Source organism: Portunus trituberculatus, chromosome 37, assembly GCF_017591435.1.
Source record: "Portunus trituberculatus isolate SZX2019 chromosome 37, ASM1759143v1, whole genome shotgun sequence".
Taxonomy (NCBI): Eukaryota; Metazoa; Arthropoda; class Malacostraca; order Decapoda; family Portunidae; genus Portunus; species Portunus trituberculatus.
The window spans coordinates 13,785,884-13,809,054 of NC_059291.1; the positions used below are offsets into that span (position 1 = coordinate 13,785,884).

General features: G+C 35.6%; 1 protein-coding gene across 7 annotated transcripts in view; it reads right to left on the minus strand.

Annotated features, from left to right (window-relative positions):
• LOC123514240 (ATP-binding cassette sub-family C member 4-like) overlaps positions 1-23,171 on the minus strand; it is a 221,907-nt gene that overhangs the window by 39,474 nt on the left and 159,262 nt on the right. For 6 of the 7 annotated variants that reach the window (XM_045271971.1, XM_045271969.1, XM_045271974.1 and 3 more), the window contains 9 exons: positions 22,893-23,003; positions 19,735-19,806; positions 13,190-13,324; positions 12,453-12,627; positions 12,032-12,143; positions 11,518-11,701; positions 4,294-4,483; positions 3,774-3,949; positions 3,225-3,284 (listed from right to left, as the gene is read on the minus strand). In XM_045271971.1, coding sequence (XP_045127906.1) covers positions 3,225-3,284; positions 3,774-3,949; positions 4,294-4,483; positions 11,518-11,701; positions 12,032-12,143; positions 12,453-12,627; positions 13,190-13,324; positions 19,735-19,806; positions 22,893-23,003 — 1,215 coding nt within the window. The remainder of the gene's footprint in view (positions 1-3,224; positions 3,285-3,773; positions 3,950-4,293; positions 4,484-11,517; positions 11,702-12,031; positions 12,144-12,452; positions 12,628-13,189; positions 13,325-19,734; positions 19,807-22,892; positions 23,004-23,171) is intronic. The other variant, XM_045271970.1, reaches the window with a different exon arrangement.

Below are 23,171 nucleotides of genomic sequence, written 5' to 3' on the forward strand. Positions count from 1 at the left end.
TTTATGTTAATGATATGCCAGTAGGAATTGACAGTTACATGAACATGTTTGTGGACGTTACTAAAATTATGAGGAGAGTAAGGAATGTGGAAGATTGTAACAAGTTACAGGAAGATCTTGATAAAATATATGAGTGGAGTAAGGAGTGGCAGATGGAATTTAATATAGACAAGACCCATGTTATGAAAATGGGAAGAAGTAGATACAGACCAAACTGGAATTACAGGCTGGGTGATGAGAAAATTAAAGAGACCAATGAGGAGAAAGACTTAGGAGTAACCACGCAAAACACTTTGTCACCAGAGAAACACATTAACAAGATTTTTTTGAAAACATATAACATGCTTCTAAATATTGGCCTTGCATTCCACTACCTAGATGAAGGAATGATGAAGACGATATTATGTACCTTAATAAGACCCCAGTTAGAATATGCAGCTTGTGTCTGGTCACTGCATATGAAGAAAAATGTGAAGAAGGTAGAAAGGGTACAGTGGCTGGCAACAAGGATGGTACCAGGACTCAGGGAGTTAGACTATGAGGAAAGACTGAGGAAGCTGGGGCTGACACCATTAGAAGAAAGAAGAACAAGAGGAGACATGATAACTATGTATAAATTGGTGAACAAGATTGACATACTGGACAGAAAGTTGATAAAGGTGACCACAAGTAATCAGCTCCGAGGACATGGTAAAAAGCTAACAAAAGACATCTGTCTAAATGACGTGAGAAAATACAGTTTCCGCACCGTAGCATTGATAAGTGGAATAAACTGAGCAGTGATGTCGTTGATGCGGTGTGTGTCAATCAGATGAAAGAGAGATATGACAGGAATGGACAAGGAGACAGGACACAGAGAGCTTAGCTCGGACCCTGTAATACACAAATAGGTAAATACACACACACACACACACACACACACATCACATATACATCATAAAATGCTCAATAGAAAATGGAACAGGACCAGTAGAATGGATAAGAGCTAAGGTGGTTCCCATATATAAGAGCGGAAGGGAGGAAGAACCTTTAAATTACAGACCAGTATCACTAACTAGTGTAATATGTAAGATGTGTGAAAGAGTAATAAAGAAACAATGGATCGAGTTCCTTGAAGACAACAAATTATTATTAAATAGCCAATTTGGTTTTAGAAAAGGTCGGTCGTGTGTAACAAATTTACTGAGTTTCTACTTTAGAATAATTGACAGAGTACAAGAGAGAGAGGGATGGGTCGATTGTATTTATTTGGATTTAAAAAAGGCATTTGATAAAGTGCCACATGCAAGATTGCTGTGGAAGTTAGAGGTGAAGGGTGGCTTAAAAGGAAGCACATTGAGATGGATGGAAAATCATTTGACGGGGAGAGAAATAAGGATGGTAGTTAAAGATATGAAGTCCCAAGTGGAGAGCAGTAGAAAGCGGAGTGCTACAGGGGTCAGTATTGGCACCAATACTTTTTCTCATATATATAAACGACATGCCAGAAGGAGTGAACAGCTACATAAATCTGTTTGCAGACAATGCAAAACTGTGCAAAGATATAAAGCAAAAAGAGGATTGTCAAATACTGCAGGAAGACTTCAATAAGATTTGGGAATGGAAAAAAAAGTGGGAAATGGAATTCATTGTGGACAAAAGCCATGTCATGGAAATGGGAAAGAGTGAAAGATGACCATTGGGAATCTATAAGATGGGAGATGGAGTAGAACTGGAGAAAGTAAAAAAAAGAAAAGGATTTGGGTGACAATGGAAGAAAATAATCAACCGGTAAGCCATTTTGATAGAATTTTCAGAGAGACATATAAATAATTTGCTAAGGAATATTGGATTAGCATTTCACTACATGGACAAAGAAACGATGAATAAATTGATAAGTACTATAATAATACCCAGATTGGAATATGCAGGAGTTGTGTGGACCCTCAATAAAAAGAAACACGTAAGGAAGCTGGAGAGACTACAAAAAATGGCTACAAGAATGGTTCCAGAATTTGAAGGGATGACATATGAGGAGAGACTAAAGGCTATGGATCTACCAACCCTGGAACAGAGAAGGGAGAGAAGGGATCTGATACAAGTTTATAAATTGATCAACGGAATGGACCAAGTGGATAATGAGAAACTGATCCTGGGAGAAGAATATGACATTCGAAGCACAAGATCGCATAGTAAAAAAACTAAGGAAGGGAAGATGTCTGAGAGATGTTAAAAAACATAGTTTCCCACAAAGATGTATTGAGACGTGGAACAGTTTGAGTGAAGAAGTGGTGTCAGCAACGAGTGTGCATGGCTTTAAAAAAAAATTGGATAAGTGTAGATATGGAGACGGGGCCACACGAGCATAAAGCCCAGGCCCTGTAAAACTACAACTAGGTAAATACAAACAGAGGAAGGAGGTAGAGGAGATGATGTGGTGACTCTCTGATCACAAGGAGGGAAAGAACATGGACCAGGAGGGTAAGGTCAAGTGGGTTAAGCCTAAAGGCTTTGTTTTTGAGGTGATTGAACCAATTACAGGAAAACTGAAGCCTTTACCTGATGTGGGAACTACTTCATGTTGCTACAGAGAAATTATATGACAATGCAAGGATAAAAAAAAAAAAAAGATTATCAAATTTTCTGAATATTTCAATAGGATTAATACTTCAGTGTATAAAACAAGAAAACAAAAGTTTACTTAAAATTCTGAATAATATGGTATAGTTAACATTGCAATACCCACACAGTAACAAAAGTAATCATCACATCTCCAACTCCATCAAATACAATATTGGAGTGACACATGTCATTCTGAATAATGCTTAATTTGTGTAGTTCCTCTGCAGAGAATGTCAGATTACAAGACACACACACAAAGCATACAAATATATCTAAATGATTTAGATCCCATAAACATACTTTTTATCTTTTCTAATTGGTCATTAATTTAATATTCATCTGTTTCTACATAAGTGGCATTTGCTAGGGCTTAGTTTAGAAAAGCTTTTTTATTTTACATTACAGCAAGATAAACCACAATCAATGAGCCACTCTTTGCAACATATCACCAAGGAACAGAGTAAACCACAAGAAAGAAAAGAAAAGTAAAATTGCAAACACTAAACTGCAAATCTATAAAAGCACCAATTGGGAAAATGCATGATGAATCAACTGAAATCTAAAGTACAAACAGTCTACAGAAAACAAAGAAAACAAAACTGAAAATATAAATTCATATCCACCAGTGGTTCTGTTGTCTCGATGTCCACAGAGTACTCCAGTCTATTCTTAGGCCTGCATGGCTAAAGGACCAGGCAAGCCAGGTTAGTAAATCATCTAGCCATTATGTGATCAAATATAACTAAGCACTCCATTCTTGATAAAGCACTTATTTTGATAGCTAGCATATACTGGCCAACTGTGTAGGACTATTTCTTTAACCCATTCTTTATTTAGCCTAAACAGTCTCAAATCATGTGTAAATTAAACAAAACACTTGCCACTTAATGAAGGTATAAATTGAAAAATATTTTCATTATACACTTCATATGCAGGGATCTATTATGGGATTAACCAATCAAAAAATTTGAACTTCAGTGAACTTGTATGGTTGAGTGAGCTGGTGCAATGAGATATCAATATGTGTCATATCTTAGATGCTATCAAACAATCTATAACCCTTCATTATTGAAATTAACAACTCTGTTTTAATGGAATACTAAAAGTAATTTATTACCAGTTAGCTGTAATATGAATTTTGATACACAATTTATAATTGTTTTCACACTTACTGCTTTTGAGTCATTATAGGATGAATTAGACATGCCACTTGATATGGCTGTGGAAGAACCAGTGGTGTGTGCCCCTGATATGGTGAGAATGTTGTCTGCCTCCACTGAGTCATGAAGGGAAATGCTGGAGCCCAAGATGCTTTCTTCCAGCTGATGTGTAGATGATGTGGAGTCAGCTAAGACATGGAGACAAATTCATTACTGTACTGTTATGAAGTTTATAAATGGTGTGTGGAAATAAAAGCACTTGTATTCTACAAGGAATTAAATGAACTAGAAAAATTGATAAACAATTGGTCACAGCCTACATGAGAAACATTCTTCACATGATGAGCATATTACATAAAGAAAGTAACTTTCAACTAATGAGCTACTATAGTTTTCTCACAAAATATTTCTGTAAAATATCAATAAAACAAATAATGATTATTAAATCACTATGAATGGCATTACTTCTCTTTCAACAAGCACGCAAACATGAGGTTTCTATTTTACTTGAATCTGACAGGGGTTTACTTACTTCTCTTCCTCTCGCGTAATATTCTCTCACTCAGTATGGCTTTGTTTATACTATTAGATTTTTTGACACTTGCTTTCCGGCTGGAGAAGGATGAAGTGATTTCTTCTTCCTGATTCTCTGAGATGAGAGTGCCAAAGTCTAAACCACTGTTCACCAGTTGATGGTATGGTCCAATGGCTTCCATGTGTCCCTGTCACATTAAACATATGTCACAACATAAGAGATGGAAAGCAGAACAAAATATTGGCCACAAGAGAATAAGCAATACTATGCAGTGCTTACCCAGACTGGGCAACAAGTACAACAAGGCTGCTGTCATGCACATTTGCACTTAATTTCTGAAAAGCAGCAGCATATGAATATGAAGTAGTAGCATCTTTATTTTGGATGATTTGAATTATGATATTCCCTAAATATGTACCCAAGTTGCTGGATGCCCTGTATACTTATATGTGTAATTCACCATGGTTATCTGCTGGTCATTCAACTAGCCTTTCCCCTATGGAGAGAGCTCAGAGCTTGTACTGACTGATCTTCAAGTAGGACTCAGACCATACCACACCAAGATATGGAGACAGGACACTATGGGCCCTGCTCGAACCCTGTACAATACAACTAGGTAAAATACAACAAGGTAAATACACACTGGGGCAGCAAAGCCACAATCCCTTAAATTACATTGCATAACTACTTGTTGCTAGGTGAACAGGGATACACATTAAGAGGCTTGCCCATTTGCCTCATTGTGCCCAGGAATCAAACCCAGGCATTCTTAGTTGTCAGCTGAGTATGGTAATCATTACACTATGCAGTGTGTATTTACCTAGTTGTAATGACCTAGTTGTATGTTACAGGGTTCGAGCGGGGCTCATAGTAACCTGTCTCCATATCTACATATATCTAACTTCTCCTTAAATTTGCGCACACTTTCTGCTGTTACAATCTCTTCACTTAATCCATTCCAGATGTCTACTGTCCTATGTGGAAAACTGAACTTCTTGATATTCCTATGACACTGACTTTTCATGATTTTCTTGGAATGTCCTCTTGTTTGTCTGTCTTCCTGCTCTGTCAGTGTTACCAGGTCTTGTCTATCTATCTTCTCCATACGGTTTACTAACTTATACATCGTTATCAAGTCTCCTCTTTCCCGTCTATCCCTCAAAGTTGGTAGCTCTATCTCCTTCAGTCTTTCTTCATAGGGAAGATCTTTTATTTCAGGGACCATCTTTGTAGCAGCCCTTTGTATACTTTCTAGTTTCTAGATATCTTTCTGCCTATATGGCAACCATACCACTGGTACATATTTTAGTCTAGGTCTTATCATAGTGGTTAATATCTTTTTCATTATACTTTTATCCATGTAATTGAATGCTACCCTGATGTTCGTTAGTGTCTTTTATGTTGAAGCAAATAATCCATTTATATGTATTTCTGGAGTCAGGGTGTCTTGTATAATCACTCCCAGGTCTTTCTCTTCTCTTCTTTTCATTATAATCTTTTCCCCCATTTTATATTTCCATGTAGGTCTTCTATTACTTTTACCCATTTCCATTACATGGCATTTCTTAGTATTAAATTCTAATTTCCACTTCTAGCTCCATCTCCAGATCTTATCAATATATTTCTGTAATTCCATACAATCATTTTGTTTTTTTATAACTCTCAAAAGCTTGGCATCATCTGCAAACAAATTTATGTAGCTACTCAACCCCTCTTGCATATCATTAACATATATTTGGAACATTATTGGTGCCAACATCGAACCCTGTGGTATGCCACTGGTTACAGCGCTCCAACTTGACAGTGTATCTCTTATCACTGTGCTCATTTCCCTATCTGTTAAGTAATTTGTCATCCAATTTAAGATATTTCCCTTAATTCTGCCCATGTGTTCTATTTTCCATAGGAGTCTTCTGTGTGGTACTGTCAAAAGTCTTTTCAATATCTAGATACACCGGATCCACTCATCCATCTTTTCCTTGTACCTCATCTATTACTCTTGTATAAAAGTTTAATGAGTTTGTTATACATGACCTTCCTTCTCTAAAATCAAATTGGAAGTTATTAATGATTTCATTTCTCTCCAGATATTCCAACCATTTTTCTTTGATAAAAACTTCACAGAGCTTACCCACCACACTAGTTAGTGACACTGGTCTATAATTTAGGGGCTCAGTCATTTTTCCTTCTTTGTATAATGGGACTATATTGGCTTTTTACCATTCCTTTGGTACCTTCCCTTCCCTTGAAGAGTTGTTAATTACATCCCAAATTGGTTCTGCCAGTTGCTCACTACATTCCCTTAGTGTCCATTCTGACACTCCATCTGGTCCCATTGCCTTCCTCACATCCACCTTTTCTAGCAATTATCTAATTTTCTGTTTTCTTACCACGATGTCTCTTAATCCTTCCTGTGCTGCTGGGTTGATTGGTTTTATAAACATCCCCTCTTCATTAAATACTGATTTAAAGCTCTCATCCATAAGTTCACTCATTTCTTCTGATGCTTCGTATATCGCATTCCCCTTGATCAACTTAGTAATGGTCTCTCTGTTTGTCATTTTACCATTTATATACTTATAAAAAAGCTTGAGTTCTTTTTCACATCTCTTCACTACATCCTTTTCAAAGTTTCTCTCCTCCTTCCTTCTTATTCTAATGTATTCATTTCATGCCTCTTTATACCACTTCCTATTTATTTCATTACATTGCCTTCTTAATTTTTTCCATGCTGCATCCTTGGACTTTTTAGCTTTTGCACATATAGCATTATACCAGGTGTGTTTGCTCTCTTTTACTCTATATTCAGGAACATATCTCTTTACCCCCTCATTATACTTGTCTAGAAATATATCATACTTTCCTTGAATTGTCTTTCCATGCATAATTTCTTTCCAAAATACTATCAAAATAACTTTTTAATCCCCCAAAATTTGATTTAGCGTGGTTCCGTCTTTTGTGTTTGTGTCCCTCATAATATTCCAAAATTTGTTGATCTTCTAATTCGATTTCTAGGACCACATGATCACTTTTTCCTATTGGAGTATGATATTCAATGTTTGGACATGGCTCTGTTTTTTTTTTTTGTAAATACCAAATCCAGCATTGATGGATCATCTTCCCCTCTTTATCTTGTATAATCTTTCATCCATTGATCCAATGCATTTACCATTGCCAGTTGTATCACATCATCCCCCCAACATCCAGTGCAACTGCTTGCATCCATTTCTTCCCAATTGACGTGTTTGCAGTTTAGATCTCCCACGAGCAACACTCTTCTATCCTTCCTTAGCATGTTATCCAGGCAATTTAGTAATTCCTTTTGCATTTCCTTATGTACATCAAGCCTCCATGTATTAGTCTTTGGTGGTACATATGCAACTATGATACTCCTTTTTTCCCTCCCATTGGTCCTTATTGTTATACTTGAAACCTCTGCCAGTCCATCTCCGGACTGTATCTCTTCCACATATATATTCTCCCGAGTCATGATCAATACTCCTCCTGCTTTTCCCTTTCTGTCTCTCCTCCAAACATTGTATCCTTGCTCTTTAAAATTCACTTGGACATCTTCACTTAACTTTGTTTGTCATACATACCACATCTGGTCCTTTTCCAATATATAACCTCTCACTTTCAAACTTCCTGATATAAACCCATCTATGTTTGTATACATGACTCTTAATGCTTTCCTTCCCCTTCTTGAATATACCATTTCCTCAGTCTCATGTCTAGCACTCTCCAGTAAAACTTCTTTTTGTTCTTTTTTTTTTTCTTTTTTCTTATGTTAAGGCCTATAGCGCCTGTAGGCACACTTGAAGAGTGTATGGGAAGTGCTATTCAGCTTCCGCCCATTAGTGGTCACTTGTATAACTGTGTCCTTAGTTTTCTCCTTTATTTGTTGCTTAACTACTTTAGTGAAATTGACTTTTTCTTCTTCTCGTTCTTTTTCCAAGCCTTTTCCCATTCTTCCAGCTTCCCTTTGCTCATCTCTTTGCCTGTCTCCAAACTGGAGTCCAGCTCTTCCTGCAGCCCTTGTAATGCAGCTTCATAATTCGTACATTTGCCCTTTAGGGTGCTATTCTCCCTTTTTATTTCCTCTAGAGTTTTTTTCATCTCATGGTTCATTTTAACAGTACTTTCTAAGTTTAAACATCTCTCTCTCTCAGTTCTAGATTCTCCATAATCAGCTGGTCCTGTTTTTCGAACATGACGGCCATGGCACCATCTCTTTCAAGGCTTTAAGTTCCTTATCCATAATGATGATCCTTCTCATGTTAACTCTATCCTCCTTAAAGCCCAAAAACTCCCTCTCTTTACTCCAGTCACCCAGCTGTCTCAATCCTAGGGATGTTTCTATAATCTCACTTCTACCTCCCCTTGGTCTCACTCCCAGTCCTTTGTTTACATATTGGGCAGCGCCAACTGCGCCATCCATGGCGACATCCTCCTCCATACTTCTTTCGATCTTAAAATTTAAGCAAATTCAATAACTCTTTGGAGACAGGACCACTAAGCTAGCCCCCTACCCTCCTGTAACATCACCAGGTCTGCTGGGTTCCTCTCCAGAACTGGCAGCGTATCACACCAGAGCTCTGGTTTTGCGTCCGCTTGCTTCGGCCGACAGTGTATTTACCTAGTTGTATTTTACGGGAACCTATGCTCCTGTTGTCCAGTCTCTGTATCTCAGTGTCTAATTTTTTCTTAAAAGTCGCGTACAAACTTTGCACATACCACCTCTCTGTCCAGTCCGTTTCATATATCTATCACTCTATGGGGGAAGCTGTTTTTCTTGAACTCTCTTCTGTAGTCTTGAAGTCTCTTCTGTGTGTGTGTGTGTGTGTGTATTTACCTAGTTGTAGTTTTACAGGACCTGGGCTTTATGCTCGTGTGGCCCTGTCTCCATATCTACATTTATCCAATTTTTCTTTAAAACTATGCACACTCGTTGCTGACACCACTACCTCACTCAAACTGTTCCAAGTCTCAACACATCTTTGCGGGAAACTATATTTTTTAACATCTCTCAGACATCTTCCCTTCCTTAGTTTCTTACTATGTGATCTTGTGCTTTTAATGTCATATTCTTCTCTCAGGATTAGTTTCTCATTATCCACTTGATCCATTCTGTTAATCAATTTATAAACTTGTATCAGATCCCCTCTTTCTCTTCTCTGTTCCAGGGTTGGTAGATCCATAGCTTTTAGTCTCTCCTCATATGCCATCCCTTTAACTTCTGGAACCATTCTTGTAGCCATTTTTTGTAGTCTCTCCAATTTCCTTATGTATTTCTTTTTATTGGGGGTCCACACAACTCCTGCATATTCCAATCTGGGTCTTATTATAGTACTTATCAATTTCTTCATCATTTCTTTGTCCATGTAGTGAAATGTTAATCCAATATTCCTTAGCAAATTATAGGGCATGTCTCTGAAAATTTTATCAATATAGCTTACCGGTTGATTGTTTTCCTCCATCGTCACTCCCAAGTCCTTTTCCTTTTTTACTTTTCTAGTTCTACTCCATCTCCCATCTTATAGATTCCCACTGGTCGTCTTTCACTTTTTTTCCCATTTCCAAGACATGGCTTTTGTCCACATTGAATTCCATCTCCCATTTTTTATTCCATTTGCAGATCTTGTTTAAGTCTTCCTGTGTGTAATTAACCTCGGTCGTTTGCTGGTCACCCAGCCAGTCTTCCCCATTACGGAGTGAGCTCAGAGCTCATAGACCGATCTTCGGGTTGGACTGAGATCACATCACACACAACACACACCGGGAAAGCGAGGCCACAACCCCTCAAGTTACATCCCGTACCTATTTACTGCTAGGTGAACAGGGGCCACACATTAAGAGGCTTGCCCATGTGTGTGTGTGTGTGTGTGTGTGTATTTACCTAATTGTATTTACCTAATTGTAACATACGGGAAAAGAGCTATGCTCGTGTTGTCCCGTCTCCATGTGTGTGTGTGTATTTACCTAATTGTATTTACCTAATTGTAACATACGGGAAAAGAGCTATGCTCGTGTTGTCCCGTCTCCATATCTATTAATGTCCAGCTTTTTCTTAAAATCATGAATATTCCTTGCGTTGACCACTTCCACGTCTAAACTATTCCATGCTTCCACCCTTCTATGAGGAAGCTATATTTTTCACATCTCTCCTATAAGTGGCCATTTTAGTTTTTTCCCATGCCCTCTCGACATTCTTCCATTCCACATACACAGATCTTCCCTATCCATTTTTTCCATGCCAATCATCACTCTGTATATTGCTATCAGGTCTCCCTTTCTCTTCTGTTTTCCAGGGTTGGAAGTTGCATTCTTTTCAGTCTGTCTTCATAAGTCAAATCTCTTAAGTCAGGCACCATTTTCGTTGCAGCCCTCTGTACTTTCTCTAGTTTCCTTATGTGTTTCTTTAAGTTCGAGCCCACTGTATTGTTGCATATTCAAGCCTCGGTCTTATCATTGCAGTAATTATTTTCTTCATCATTTCTTCATCTAGATATACGAACGCCACTCTTATGTTCCTCAATAAGTTCAATACTTCTCCAATTATTTTGTTTATATGTCTCTCTGGCGATAGGTCATTGGTAATTGTCACCCCAAGGTCTTTTCTTCATGACTGGTTTTATGTCTTCATTTCCTATCTTGTACATACTCCTGATTCTTCTTTCACTCTTGCCAAACTCTATTTTCTTGCATTTTGTCGTGTTGAACTCCATTTGCCATGTACAGCTCCATTTCCATATTCTGTCCAAGTCTTCCTGGAGTAGTTCGCAATCTTTGTCACATCTCACTTTTCTTAACAATTTTGCATCGTCTGCAAATAGGCTCACATAACTGGACACCCCATCCACCATGTCATTTATGTAGACTGCGAACATTACTGGTGCCAACACTGATCCCTGTGGAACTCCACTCTCCACCAATCCCCATTCTGATGGTCTGTCCTTAATTATTGTTCTCATTTCTCTTCCTACTGTGTGTGTGTGTGTGTGTGTGTGTGTGTGTGTGTGTGTGTGTGTGTGTGTGTGTGTGTGTGTGTGTGTGTGTGTGTGTGTGTGTGTGTGTGTGTGTGTGTGTGTGTGTGTGTGTGTGTGTGTGTGTGTGTGTGTGTGTGTGTGTGTGTGTGTGTGTGTGTGTGTGTGTGTGTGTGTGTGTGTGTGTGTGTGTGTGTGTGTGTTTATGTGTACAACTGCAAATATGAAATTTTCATACCTCTTTAAGCACAAGAATTTCTGAAGCAGAGCTGAGATACTGCAGCTGATGTGTGACAAGGACTCTCACTTTATGCTTGAGATGCTTCATGATACAGTTATCAAAGAGGTGGCGGCTTACATGACTGTCCACTGCACTTAGTGGGTCATCGAGGAGGTATATGTCTGCATCTGCATACACTGCCCTGGAGGGAAAATAACAAACAATATCAATTCATTCTGTGCTTTCATAAAAGATAGCAAGTCTTACAGCAAATCTACTTGAAACTATATGGTCTTAAACTTAAGAACATACACTATTCATTTCAGCATTTTCTGTGAATTTTAAAATACTCAGAATTCTTAAGAAAATTACTCTATCATCTTTTATTCTGTAAATTAAGAAATTTAATTACCACTGGTGTGATGTATTACAAATATTTAGTTAAAGGCAAAGAAAAAAAGCAGGAAACAATTCTCTGGAATTCTTTTAACTGACCACAGGATCCAGACCAATTAAGACTGGTTGAACATACCTTGCTAAGTTGACCCGAGCCTTCTGTCCACCACTGAGAGCCATGCCACGTTCTCCAACAGTCGTCATGTCTCCATCAGGCAGCTCCTTGAAATCTTGCTCCAATGCACAAACTGGGTTGGGACAAAGAGTGCCACATCATTCATATTACTGCCAAGTTAATGCAAAAATATTAAAAGCTATATTCATTCAAGTCAATCATTCAACATCATTTCCAATACTGAGCCAAAAGGATAATATCAAAATTATTAACAGAAATGTGGCTTTCTTTGTATAAAAAAAAATTTGGAGCACCTGTTCAATGACCATTTAAATACATAGGCAAAATAACACTTTACTAGGTATCACACTATGTACCTTTATGGTACATAGTGTATATCAATAGAAGGTCAATTCTTATGTGATATCAAAACTTCACTGACCTCTGACAACCTCTTCATATTTCTTCTCATTCAACTGCTTCCCAAACAGGATGTTCTGCCGCACTGTTCCTGAGAAAACCCATGGCTCCTGTGAGGCATAGGCAATCTTCCCTCTTACAGTGATTCTCCCAGACTGTGCTGGTAGCTCCCCAAGAATGGCATTCAGAAGAGATCCCTGACAGGAAATGCAGTATGTAAAAGTTTTCAATATTAATACCTATCACTTTCACACATGCAGAACAACTACAGGATGTTGCCATTTTAGAAATAATCAATGAATTAGATATATCCTAGATTTTAAGAAAATATACTTAATATAGATTTGCTTAAATTGTTTAAAAAACTAGATTTAGCCTATAGTAGGATATCAAATTTAAAGAAATTTTGACAAATGAAGGACACTACACTTTCAATAATCATAAAGACAACTTTCTTGGAGACATTCCTGCTGACTTTTCTGGGATTTATTAAGGACACAAACATTGTGCATCAAAGGATTTAACTGAAGGAAAATGCTAAAAAAAAAAAAAAAAAAAAAAACCCACAAGCAGGATGATGGTGGCAGTAAAGGTACTGTTGCCTAGTAGCCTCCTCTCTGTCCTCTGATAACCTCACCCTCTGTCTTATGTATGCACTACTTCCATCACTCACAGGTGAATTACCTATATTTTCTATTCAATATAATGTAAACCACATTATAGATCTGATATATAGGTAAAATCTGAAAAAAAAAATACCTTCCCTGCTCCAACAGGGCCAACAATGGCTAGAAGTTCCCCTGCCTTGACTGAAAACGACACATTAGTGAGCGTGTTGTCTTCAGTGATGTTGCTCCACTTAGCTGTCACACCTGACATGACCAGGCAGCAATCCTGTAAAACAAAGCAACACCTCAGTTTTTTTGCATTACACTCTTAGTATTATATTATACTTACATGATATCTACCTAAATAACCAATAGATTGGTAATGATAACGATAGACAACAGTCAATAACTGGTGACAAATTTTATCCCAATACCGATAACCAATAAATCGATAAATAAGAAATACCAATACTAGAAATAAAACTTGACATTCTAAATAAAGAAAAATAAATAAATCCAAATCTTTATTCCTATCTTTCCTCAGTGAGCTCAAAGACAATAGAGTCCAACAAGTCTCCTTCACTTGATGGAGGCACAGTCTCTTGCAATGCCATCATTCCCCCTTCATTTATTAAAAATGTAAAATAGCAAAGCAAAGCAAGAGCAACACATAGTGACCTCTTGTCTGAGAGTTAATAAGAGACTTAAGCAGAGTGGTGAGCAGATTATACATTATATCTATCTATCTATCTATATATATATATATATATATATATATATATATATATATATATATATATATATATATATATATATATATTATATATCTATATATCTATATATATATATATATATATATCTATATATATATATATATATATATATATATATATATATATATATATATATATATATATATATATATATATATATATATATATATATATATATATATATATATATACACACACACACACACACACTCCGCTCCGTGGAGAGTGGACGTGCCTCCTGCTCAGAGCGGCATCTAACTAACACTCCACACGCTAAGCAATGTGCTTGAGTGAGAATAGTTATTGCTATTGAGGGCGACCAGAGCGAGTGAACGAGTGTACAGAGTGAACGTAGCCTGGTGGTGTGTACATGGGAGTGATCGGAGGTGTGAGAACCTCCACACTCCAAACGACAGAGCGGGAACCACACAAAGGCCAGCCATAGCAGCCGCCAACGCATCCCACCACACACACGTAGCTACCAGGCCTGGCCCCCAGTGACCACACACCCACATGCTCCCAGGAAGAGTAAAAAAATGGATAGACCGGTAAGAAATAAATTACCAAATTCAAAATATGTTGATGAGGCCCAGGGAGCAAAGCCGAAAGTGGCCAGTCAAAGCATGAGTCCATCTTCAACAAGGGCAACAATGCAAGGTAGATTGGTAATGTTGGAGAAGAGATTTGAGGAGTTGGTGAAGGAATTAAAAGTTCAGAGGAGTGAGGAGGAGCAGGATAGAGAATTCTGCAAGGCTTTGAAGGAAAGAGTTAAGAGACTGGAGGAAAATGAAAAACGATTGGTGGATGAGAATGCACACTTGAGAGTGGAGGTTGAAAAATACAAGAGACGGTTGGAGGAGAAAATGGAGAGAGTAGTAAAGGAGAAAGATGACTTTAAGGAAATGATTAGTGAGCAGAATGAAAGGTTTGAAAGGGAATGGGAACTGAAGAAAACACAATGGACTGAGTCGAGGGAAGCAGAGATGGTTGGATTACAAGAAATAATTAAAGATCAGTTGAAGGAAGACAAAAAAGAAAGGTCCAAGGAACTGGTTAATGTAATGAAGAATAAGGAAACATTGATAAGGGAAATAGCAGAAAAGAAGAAGAGTGTGTTAATATTTGGGATGAAAGAACAAAATATAACATATAAGCCTAAGAGAATTAAGGAAGAATTAAAACGGTAAGAGATCTGTTCAAAAATCTAAATGATGATGAAAAAAAGACCTACAAGAAGAAGTGGAAGAGATCCATAGACTGGGTCCGTATAAGGAGGGAGTGAGCAGACCGATTAAAGTAGTACTGAAGTCACAACAATCTGCGGAGGATATCCTATATAGAACATCAAAGTTAAGAGAGATAGAAGGTTGTAAAGAGGTGTTTGTGAGAAAGAATAGAAATGAGGAAGAGAGGAGAAGATATAAGGAATTGGTGGAAGAGGCGAGAAGGAAAATGATGAGCGGTCTGAGGAGGAAAGAGAAAAGTTTTTTTGGAGAGTTATAGGAGAGAGAGTCAGAAAGTGGTATGTGGAAAGAAGGAATACGGAGGAACCCCTAGAGGGAGCAGTGGTGGACCGTAATGTATACTAATATAGATGGGATACTGTCAAGTAGATTGGAATTGCAAGACTATATGATAGTGGAGAAGCCTGATATAGTGTGTTTGACTGAGACAAAATTGCATGAAAAAACAAAGATAAATTTGGATAATAAATATAATATATGGAGAAAGGATAGAGAGTAAAGGTGGAGGAGGAGTTATGATTATGACGAAGAAATAAATAAATGTGGATAAGGTTTGGTATGGGAAGAACAACGCAGAAGTGATAAGCATAAGGATAAAAAGTGATGGAAAAGAATTAATAATCATGGTGACCTATGTACCTCCTAAAACAAATTCTTGGACATTAAGGAATACGACAATATGATCAAGGATACTTTACAGAGTTTGGAAAGTGTATTATCTGGAAAAGAAAGGTGATACTAGTAGGAGATTTTAATTGTAAGGAGGTGGATTGGGAAAATCTAGTAAGTGGTGTTGGAGAGGAAGCATGGGGAGAGAGATTTCTTAATCTAATGATGGAAAATATGATGGAACAGAGGGTGAAGGAAAATACTAGATATAGAGGAGATGATGAACCGGCTAGACTGGATTTGGTGTTAACAAGAGAAGTGTACCTATGTGGAGATATACAATACAAGTGTCCTTTGGGAAAGAGTGATCATGTGGTTATGGAAATGCAGATAGCAACAACACAGCGAAGGAAGGACGAGACATACAGGAGTGGTAGATTGAATTATAGAAAGATGGACACAGAAAGTTTGAAAAATTATTTCAGAAAATTAGATTGGGAGGAGATGTTACAAATCAGAGAAGTGCAAAAGAAATATGAGATTTTTATGAAATATTATAAAGAAGGAGTTATGAAATTTGTACCAAAGTATAAACCGAGAGAGGAAGGAAGAAAGGATTGGTTTAATGCAACTTGTGTTAAGGCTAAGGAAAAGAGAGATGTGGCTTGGAAAAGATGGAAAAGAGCAGGAATATACTAAATAAGGAGAATTATAGAGTGGCGAGAAATGAGTATGTGAGGGTAAGGAGGAGGAAGAAAGAAAATTTGAAAAGATATTGTAGACAAGAGTAAGGAACATCCAAAATTGTTTTACAGGTTCATAAATGGTAAACTTAAAAGAGAGAGTCCATTGAAAGATTAAAAGGAGAGCAAGGGATAGTAGATGACCCTAAGAATATAGCGGAATTGCTAAATAATAGGTTTCAGCAAGTATTTACTGAAGAAACAATGTTTGTAAAGCCTCAGAATGTACAAGGAAATGTGCACATGGATGACATTAAGATACCTAAAAGGAGTTATATAAAATGTTGGAGGAACTTAAAGATGATAAAGCGATGGGACCAGATGAAGTTTCAGGAAAATTATTGAAGGAGTGTAGAGAAGAATTGATTGATCCATTATATGATATTATAAGGTGTTCATTAGAAACAGGGAAGTACCAGTAGAGTGGAAGAGAGCTGAAGTGGTGCCCATTTATAAGGGAGGCAGTAAGGAAGAGCCTCTTAACTATAGACCTGTGTCTCTAACAAGTGTGGTCGGTAAGATTTGTGAGAGGGTGATAAAGAAATATTGGATACGGTTCCTGGAGGATCATAAGTTATTATCGGATCATCAATTTGGCTTCAGGAAAGGGAGGTCATGTGTAACAAATCTACTGAGCTTTTATTCAAGAGTGGTTGACAAAATACAAGAGAGAGAGGGATGGATGGACTGTGTATATTTGGATTTAAAGAAAGCTTTTGACAAGGTACCTCACATGAGACTGTTATGGAAATTAGAGATTTATGGAGGACTGAAAGGAAAAGTGTTAAAGTGGATGGAAAACTACTTGAGATGGAGGGAGATGAGAACGGTAATAAGGGATGCAAAGTCGGACTGGTTGGTGGTGGAGAGTGGAGTCCCACAAGGCTCAGTGCTGGCACCAATACTTTTCCTTGTATATATTAATGACATGCCAGAGGGAGTAAACAGTTATATTAATTTGTTTGCGGATGATGCGAAGTTGTGTAGGTGTGTGAAGAGTGAAGAAGATTGTGAAATTTTACAGGCAGATCTGGATAAGATTTGGGAGTGGAGCAAGAGGTGGCAAATGGAATTTAATCTGAGCAAAAGTCATGTGATGGAGATGGGAAGAGTGGAAGACGGCCAAGAGGGTCATATAAGATGGGTGAAGAAGTAGTGTTGAAAAGGTGGAAAAGGAAAAGGATTTGGGAGTGATAATACAAGACCATGGGCAGTTTGAGGCTCATATTGATAAGATGTTTGGAGAAACGTATAATTTGATAAAAATATTGGATTAGCCTTCCATTATATGGATAAAGATATGATGAAGAAATTAATTAGTATGGTAATTAGACCAAGATTGGAATATGCTGGAGTGGTTTGGTCCCCTTATAAAAAGAAGCATATAAGGAAGTTGGAGAGATTGCAGAGAATGGCAACAAAAATGGTTCCGGAATTGGCAGAAATGACCTATGAGGAGAGATTAAAAGAAATGAATTTGCTTACCTTGGAACAAAGAAGAGAAAGAGGAGATTTAATACAGGTTTATAAACTGTTGAATGGACTGGATGAAGTGGATAATGAGCAAATGATGTTGAGAGAGGAAAACTTAAATAGAACTACAAGATCGCATAGTAAAAAGATAGCCAAGGAATATGCTTGAAGGATGTGAAGAAATATAGTTTCCCACAAAGATGTGTGGAGGTGTGGAATGGTTTGAGTGAGGAGGTGGTGTCAGCGAGGAGTGTGCATAGTTTTAAAGGAAAGTTGGATGTGTGTAGATATGGAGACGGGCCACACGAGTATGATACCCAGGCCCTGTAAAATTACAACTAGGTGAATACAACTAGGTGAATACACACACACACACACACACAATAAAAAAAAAAATATATAAAAATATAAAAAATAAAAAAAAAAAATAATAAAATAAAAAAATTATCTCTAAAAAAAAAAAAAAATATTTCTCCTATAAACTATACAAATAAAAAAAAAAAAAAAAAAAATAAAAAAATTAATAACAAAAAAATAAAAATAAAAATAAAAAAACAAACAAAATTTATATTTTTAAAACAAAAAAACTTTTAAAATAATACTATATACAAGAAAAAAGAAGATTTTTTAAAAAAAAAAAAAAAAATATAAAAAAAAAAAAAAAAAAAATATAAAAAAAAATAAAAAATATAAAAAAAAAAATATTAATTACACAACAAGAAAAAATAAACAAATCTAAAATTTGAGAAAAAAAAATAATATTTAAAAATATTTGGCAAAAAAATATGTAAAAATTCTATAAAATTTAAAAAAAAAAACATAAATACAATATAAAAAATATGATAAAAAAAAATAAATATATAAAAACATTCTTCATATTACATAACAACAAAACATTCAAAAATTTATATATTAAACAATAATAAACTCAAACATTATAATTCTATATCAAAATATACTTTTTAATATAAATACACACACATAAAAACAACACTAAAAACAAAAATAATAAACAAAAAATACATATCATACATTAATATTTATATATATAAATAAATATAACAATAAAAAAAATAACTAATAAAAAATAAAATATAAAAACATATAAAAAATATAAAACTATATATTAAAAAAAATATATAAAATAAAAAATTATAAAAAACATAAACAATATTTATGACACAAAAATATGAAATAAATAAAAAAAAAAAAAAAATATAAAAAAAAAGAAAATAAAAATTTTATCAAAAAATTAAATTATTATAAATAACATAAACATAATTTAAATCTAAAAAAACATAACAAATGAATAAGTACAAAAAAAAAAAAAAAAAAAAAAAAAAAAAAAAAAAAAAAAAAAAATAAAAAAAAAATAAAAAAATATATAAATTAAAAAAAATATATTTTGTAATTAAAATATAAAAAATTTAGAAAAATAATTGATCAAAAAAAATATTTATACAAATATGTTCATAAAAATAAATAATATAAACATAAATAAAAAAAAAAAAAATATAAATTACACACAATTTATAAAAATATCAAAATGTCAAAAAAAAATATTTATATAACAAAAAAAAAATACATATATATATAAATAAAAATATATATATATAAAATATATATATATTATATATATAAATATATATATATATATATATATATATATATATATATATATATATATTTATTATGATACATATATATATATATAATATATATATATATTATATTATATATATATATATATATATATATTTTGACATTTAATAGCCAGAATGGAATTTAACCTTTTTATTCATTAGGAATCTTACTTCAAACATGGTTAATGAAAAGATATCTGTAAGTGATTACCTTTGGTTTAGGTCGAAGGTTTGGCTTATCAATGTGGCTTGTATCTTCCCTTTCTTCCATTTCAAGGAACTCCTGCAAAACAACGTCTAATTATATATGTACTGTAATGATATCAAGAACATTTGTGAAAGCATCATTATCAAGTTTTGTCTCAATAGTATCTAATAAATACTTTAAAAAAATTACAATTAACAATCTTTCTTACTGGATAGTTTGAATCTTTACAACAAAATCTTGTTTATACAAAAGATACAAGCATATAAAGTATTTATGTTAGTCAAAATTGATAAATACATAAATACACCACCAGTTTGATTTCAACTTCCATTGATTCTAGAACCCTTTTGGATTAATAGTTTTGTCAGATGAACAAAGATAGTTGTAATAATAATAATGACAATAATAATGACAATAATAATAATAATAATAATAATAATAATAATAATAATAATAATAATAATGGTCCATCAACCGAGGTCTGTTCTATCAATTTCAGACTTCTTGCCTCTTTTCCTATAATACAATGAACTGTTAATATATCTTCATCAAAGAAATACTGAATGCAAATCATATTCTCTTCACTTATTTCACCATGAATAACTGATGAATCATAGTTGTTATACAACACAAGTAATGAAACAATAAGCTCCCATAATGTTAACAAATTACATCACCACTAAACTCTCTATAACTATAACTAGTGTTATATTGAAGTGGGAGAAATAAAGCTAAAAATCTCATATAACATTGTCATCTACACAATTTAGAAAGTACAGGCAATCCCCGCTTAACGAAGGTTCACACAACGAAATTTTGTTACAACGAAGGTTTCATTTTACTACCATCTGCTCATTTAACGAACACCAAACTCGCTTTAAGGAAGTTTTATCCAGGTAATTTTTTCCAAGTTTGAAAGCACTATCAAACAAGCCGACAGGCTTTTGAATACACCAGTGCCTCTCGTGGACAACACTCACTCCCCCTGTTCAAAACAATAACAGCGTAAGCAGCAGCTCATCTTCCCTCGCTCAACTTACCACCAAAACGCCCTGCAATGTCGCCTAGCGTTGCTAAGAAGACCAGGAAGTCTCTTACTCTTGAAGTGAAGCTGGATATTACTCACAGACACGAGAGGTGAGAAAACTAATAGAATTGCTCGCCACCATCTTGACTCCATCTACTGTCTCTACTATTTTCAAATCAGCAGACTCTATCAAGAAGGCTGGTGAGACCGTATCTTCCTTGCAAGCTATAAGAACCACCTGAACTTGTGACTCTACAATGGATAAAATGGAAAGCCTTGTGGAAATGTGGTACATAAGTTTTTGTATGTGGTACAATGATGCACCCTTTGTTTACATTCCACAGGTTGCCAGTTAATGTCTTTCCCATTTCACTCTCCCTCCCTTCATAAATTTAAGATCATCAACATTATAAAGTTACGTACATACAGACATTAGTGTACATTATAATGAATTAAATTAAACTGCCTAAATGTTTAACTTCATAATTTTTACTTTCATTAAACCTTTCACTGTACTATGATGCACTCTTGCTTTGTTTACTCTCAATGGAAGTTCAAGTCAGGGGTTAAACTTGTTATAATTGGTTGGCTTAATGAAGTCTTGCTTAACGAAGGTTTTTTTTTTAGGAACGTAACCCGTTCCTTAAGTGGGGTTGCCTGTACTTGTTATATCCAATACCCAGTAGTATCCTGGTAAAATAGTTTGAGTCAAAGGACTAAACCTAAGGATAATGTAGAATCACAAACTGGCTATTTTAAATTTTATTTGATGTAAGAGGGGGAAGCTGCCCAAGGATGGGAAAAACAAGCCCACTTAGTTGCCAGTCTCTTTGCAGATCTGAAAGAATTAGCTAAATGAAAGTGATACATGTCTTGAAACCTGCTTCTTAAATTAAGTAAAGTCATAGGAAGTTAGCAGTTAGCAAGTTAGCAAGGTCAGAAGAGCAGGTAGCATGAAAATAGCAGTAGAAGATAGCAAGAGTTGCAACATTCTGGTGGTGAGAAAGATGCTAAGACAGTCAGTCACAGGAGAGGAATTGATGAGACGAAAAGCTTTTGATTCCCCCTATCTCATAAAACTGTGTCAGTGGAACACCCCATACATGAGAAGAAAATTCCATACATGGGTGGATAAGGCCCTTGTACAGAGTTAGTAGGGGTGGAGAGGGAGCGGTTTGAGAAAAACTGGCGGAGACGCCTCAGAACGCGTAACTTCATAAAAGCTATTTTAACTAGAGATGAGATATGAAGTGCCTAATTTAAATTATAAGTAAAAGACAGACTGAGGGAATTCAGTGTAGAATATGGAGACAGTTGAGTGTCACTGAAGAAGAGGGGATAGCTGTCTGGAGGGTTGTGTCAAGTTGATAGATGGAGGAATTGAGTTTTTTGAAGCATTGAAAACTACTAAGTTTTCTTTGCCCCAATCAGAAATCTTAGAAAGATCAAAAGTCAGAAGTTCTGTGGCATCCCTGTGGGAAGTGTTAACTTTCTGAAGGCTTGATTGTCTCTGAAAAGATGTGGAAAGGTATAGTGTGGTATATCAGTAGTGTTGGAGTAGATAGGGCAAGAAGTTTGGTTAAGATCATTAATGAATTATGGGAAAATGAATTATGGGAAGAGAGTGGGTGATAGATGTTTAAGAATCTTCCTATTGAGGATAAATTCAGACTTTAGACAAGCCAGAGATTAAAGTTATAAGATGGTTGTTTGAGGGATTGGAACAGTCACCCTTTTTAGGAACAGGCTGAATGTAACCAAACTTTCAGCATGAAGTCGATAACAGTTGGAAGAGTTTGGCCAGGCAAAGTGCAAGCATGAAGGCATAGTTTTTGAGAACAATAGGAGAGCCCCCATCAAGTCCATAAGCTTTCTGAGGGTCTAGGCCAGCAAGGGCAAGGAAAACATCAATACAAACAATTTCAAGTGAAGGCAAGAAATAATCAGAGGGAAGAGGAGAGGGAGGGACAAGCCCAAAATCATTTGAGGTAAAGTTATTAGCAAAGGTCTGAGAGAAGAGTTCAGCTTTAGAGACAGTTATGATGGTGGTAGTGCCATTAGGATGAAATAAAGGAAGGAGAGATAAGATATGAGGGAAATTGGTGTATAGCTGTGTAAAGATTAGGGAACATACCTGTAATCTCTTGCAGGATATAAGTGTCTCTGAGCCCATTGCAATTGCGAAAGGAAAGAAGAGAGTCATCACAAGGCGCACGTTATTAATCAGGGATGAAGTCACAAAAACCTGAAATCAACAGAACATTTGAAATAGAAAAATTGAAAAATCATTGTATAGAGCAGTGGTACTTTGTGATAACAGACCTCACAGTAATTGATTTCTCTCAGTAATGGACCGGTCAGATACTAACCAAATTTTTGGGGACCGTAATGGCAGTTTTTTTCCATGAACCCA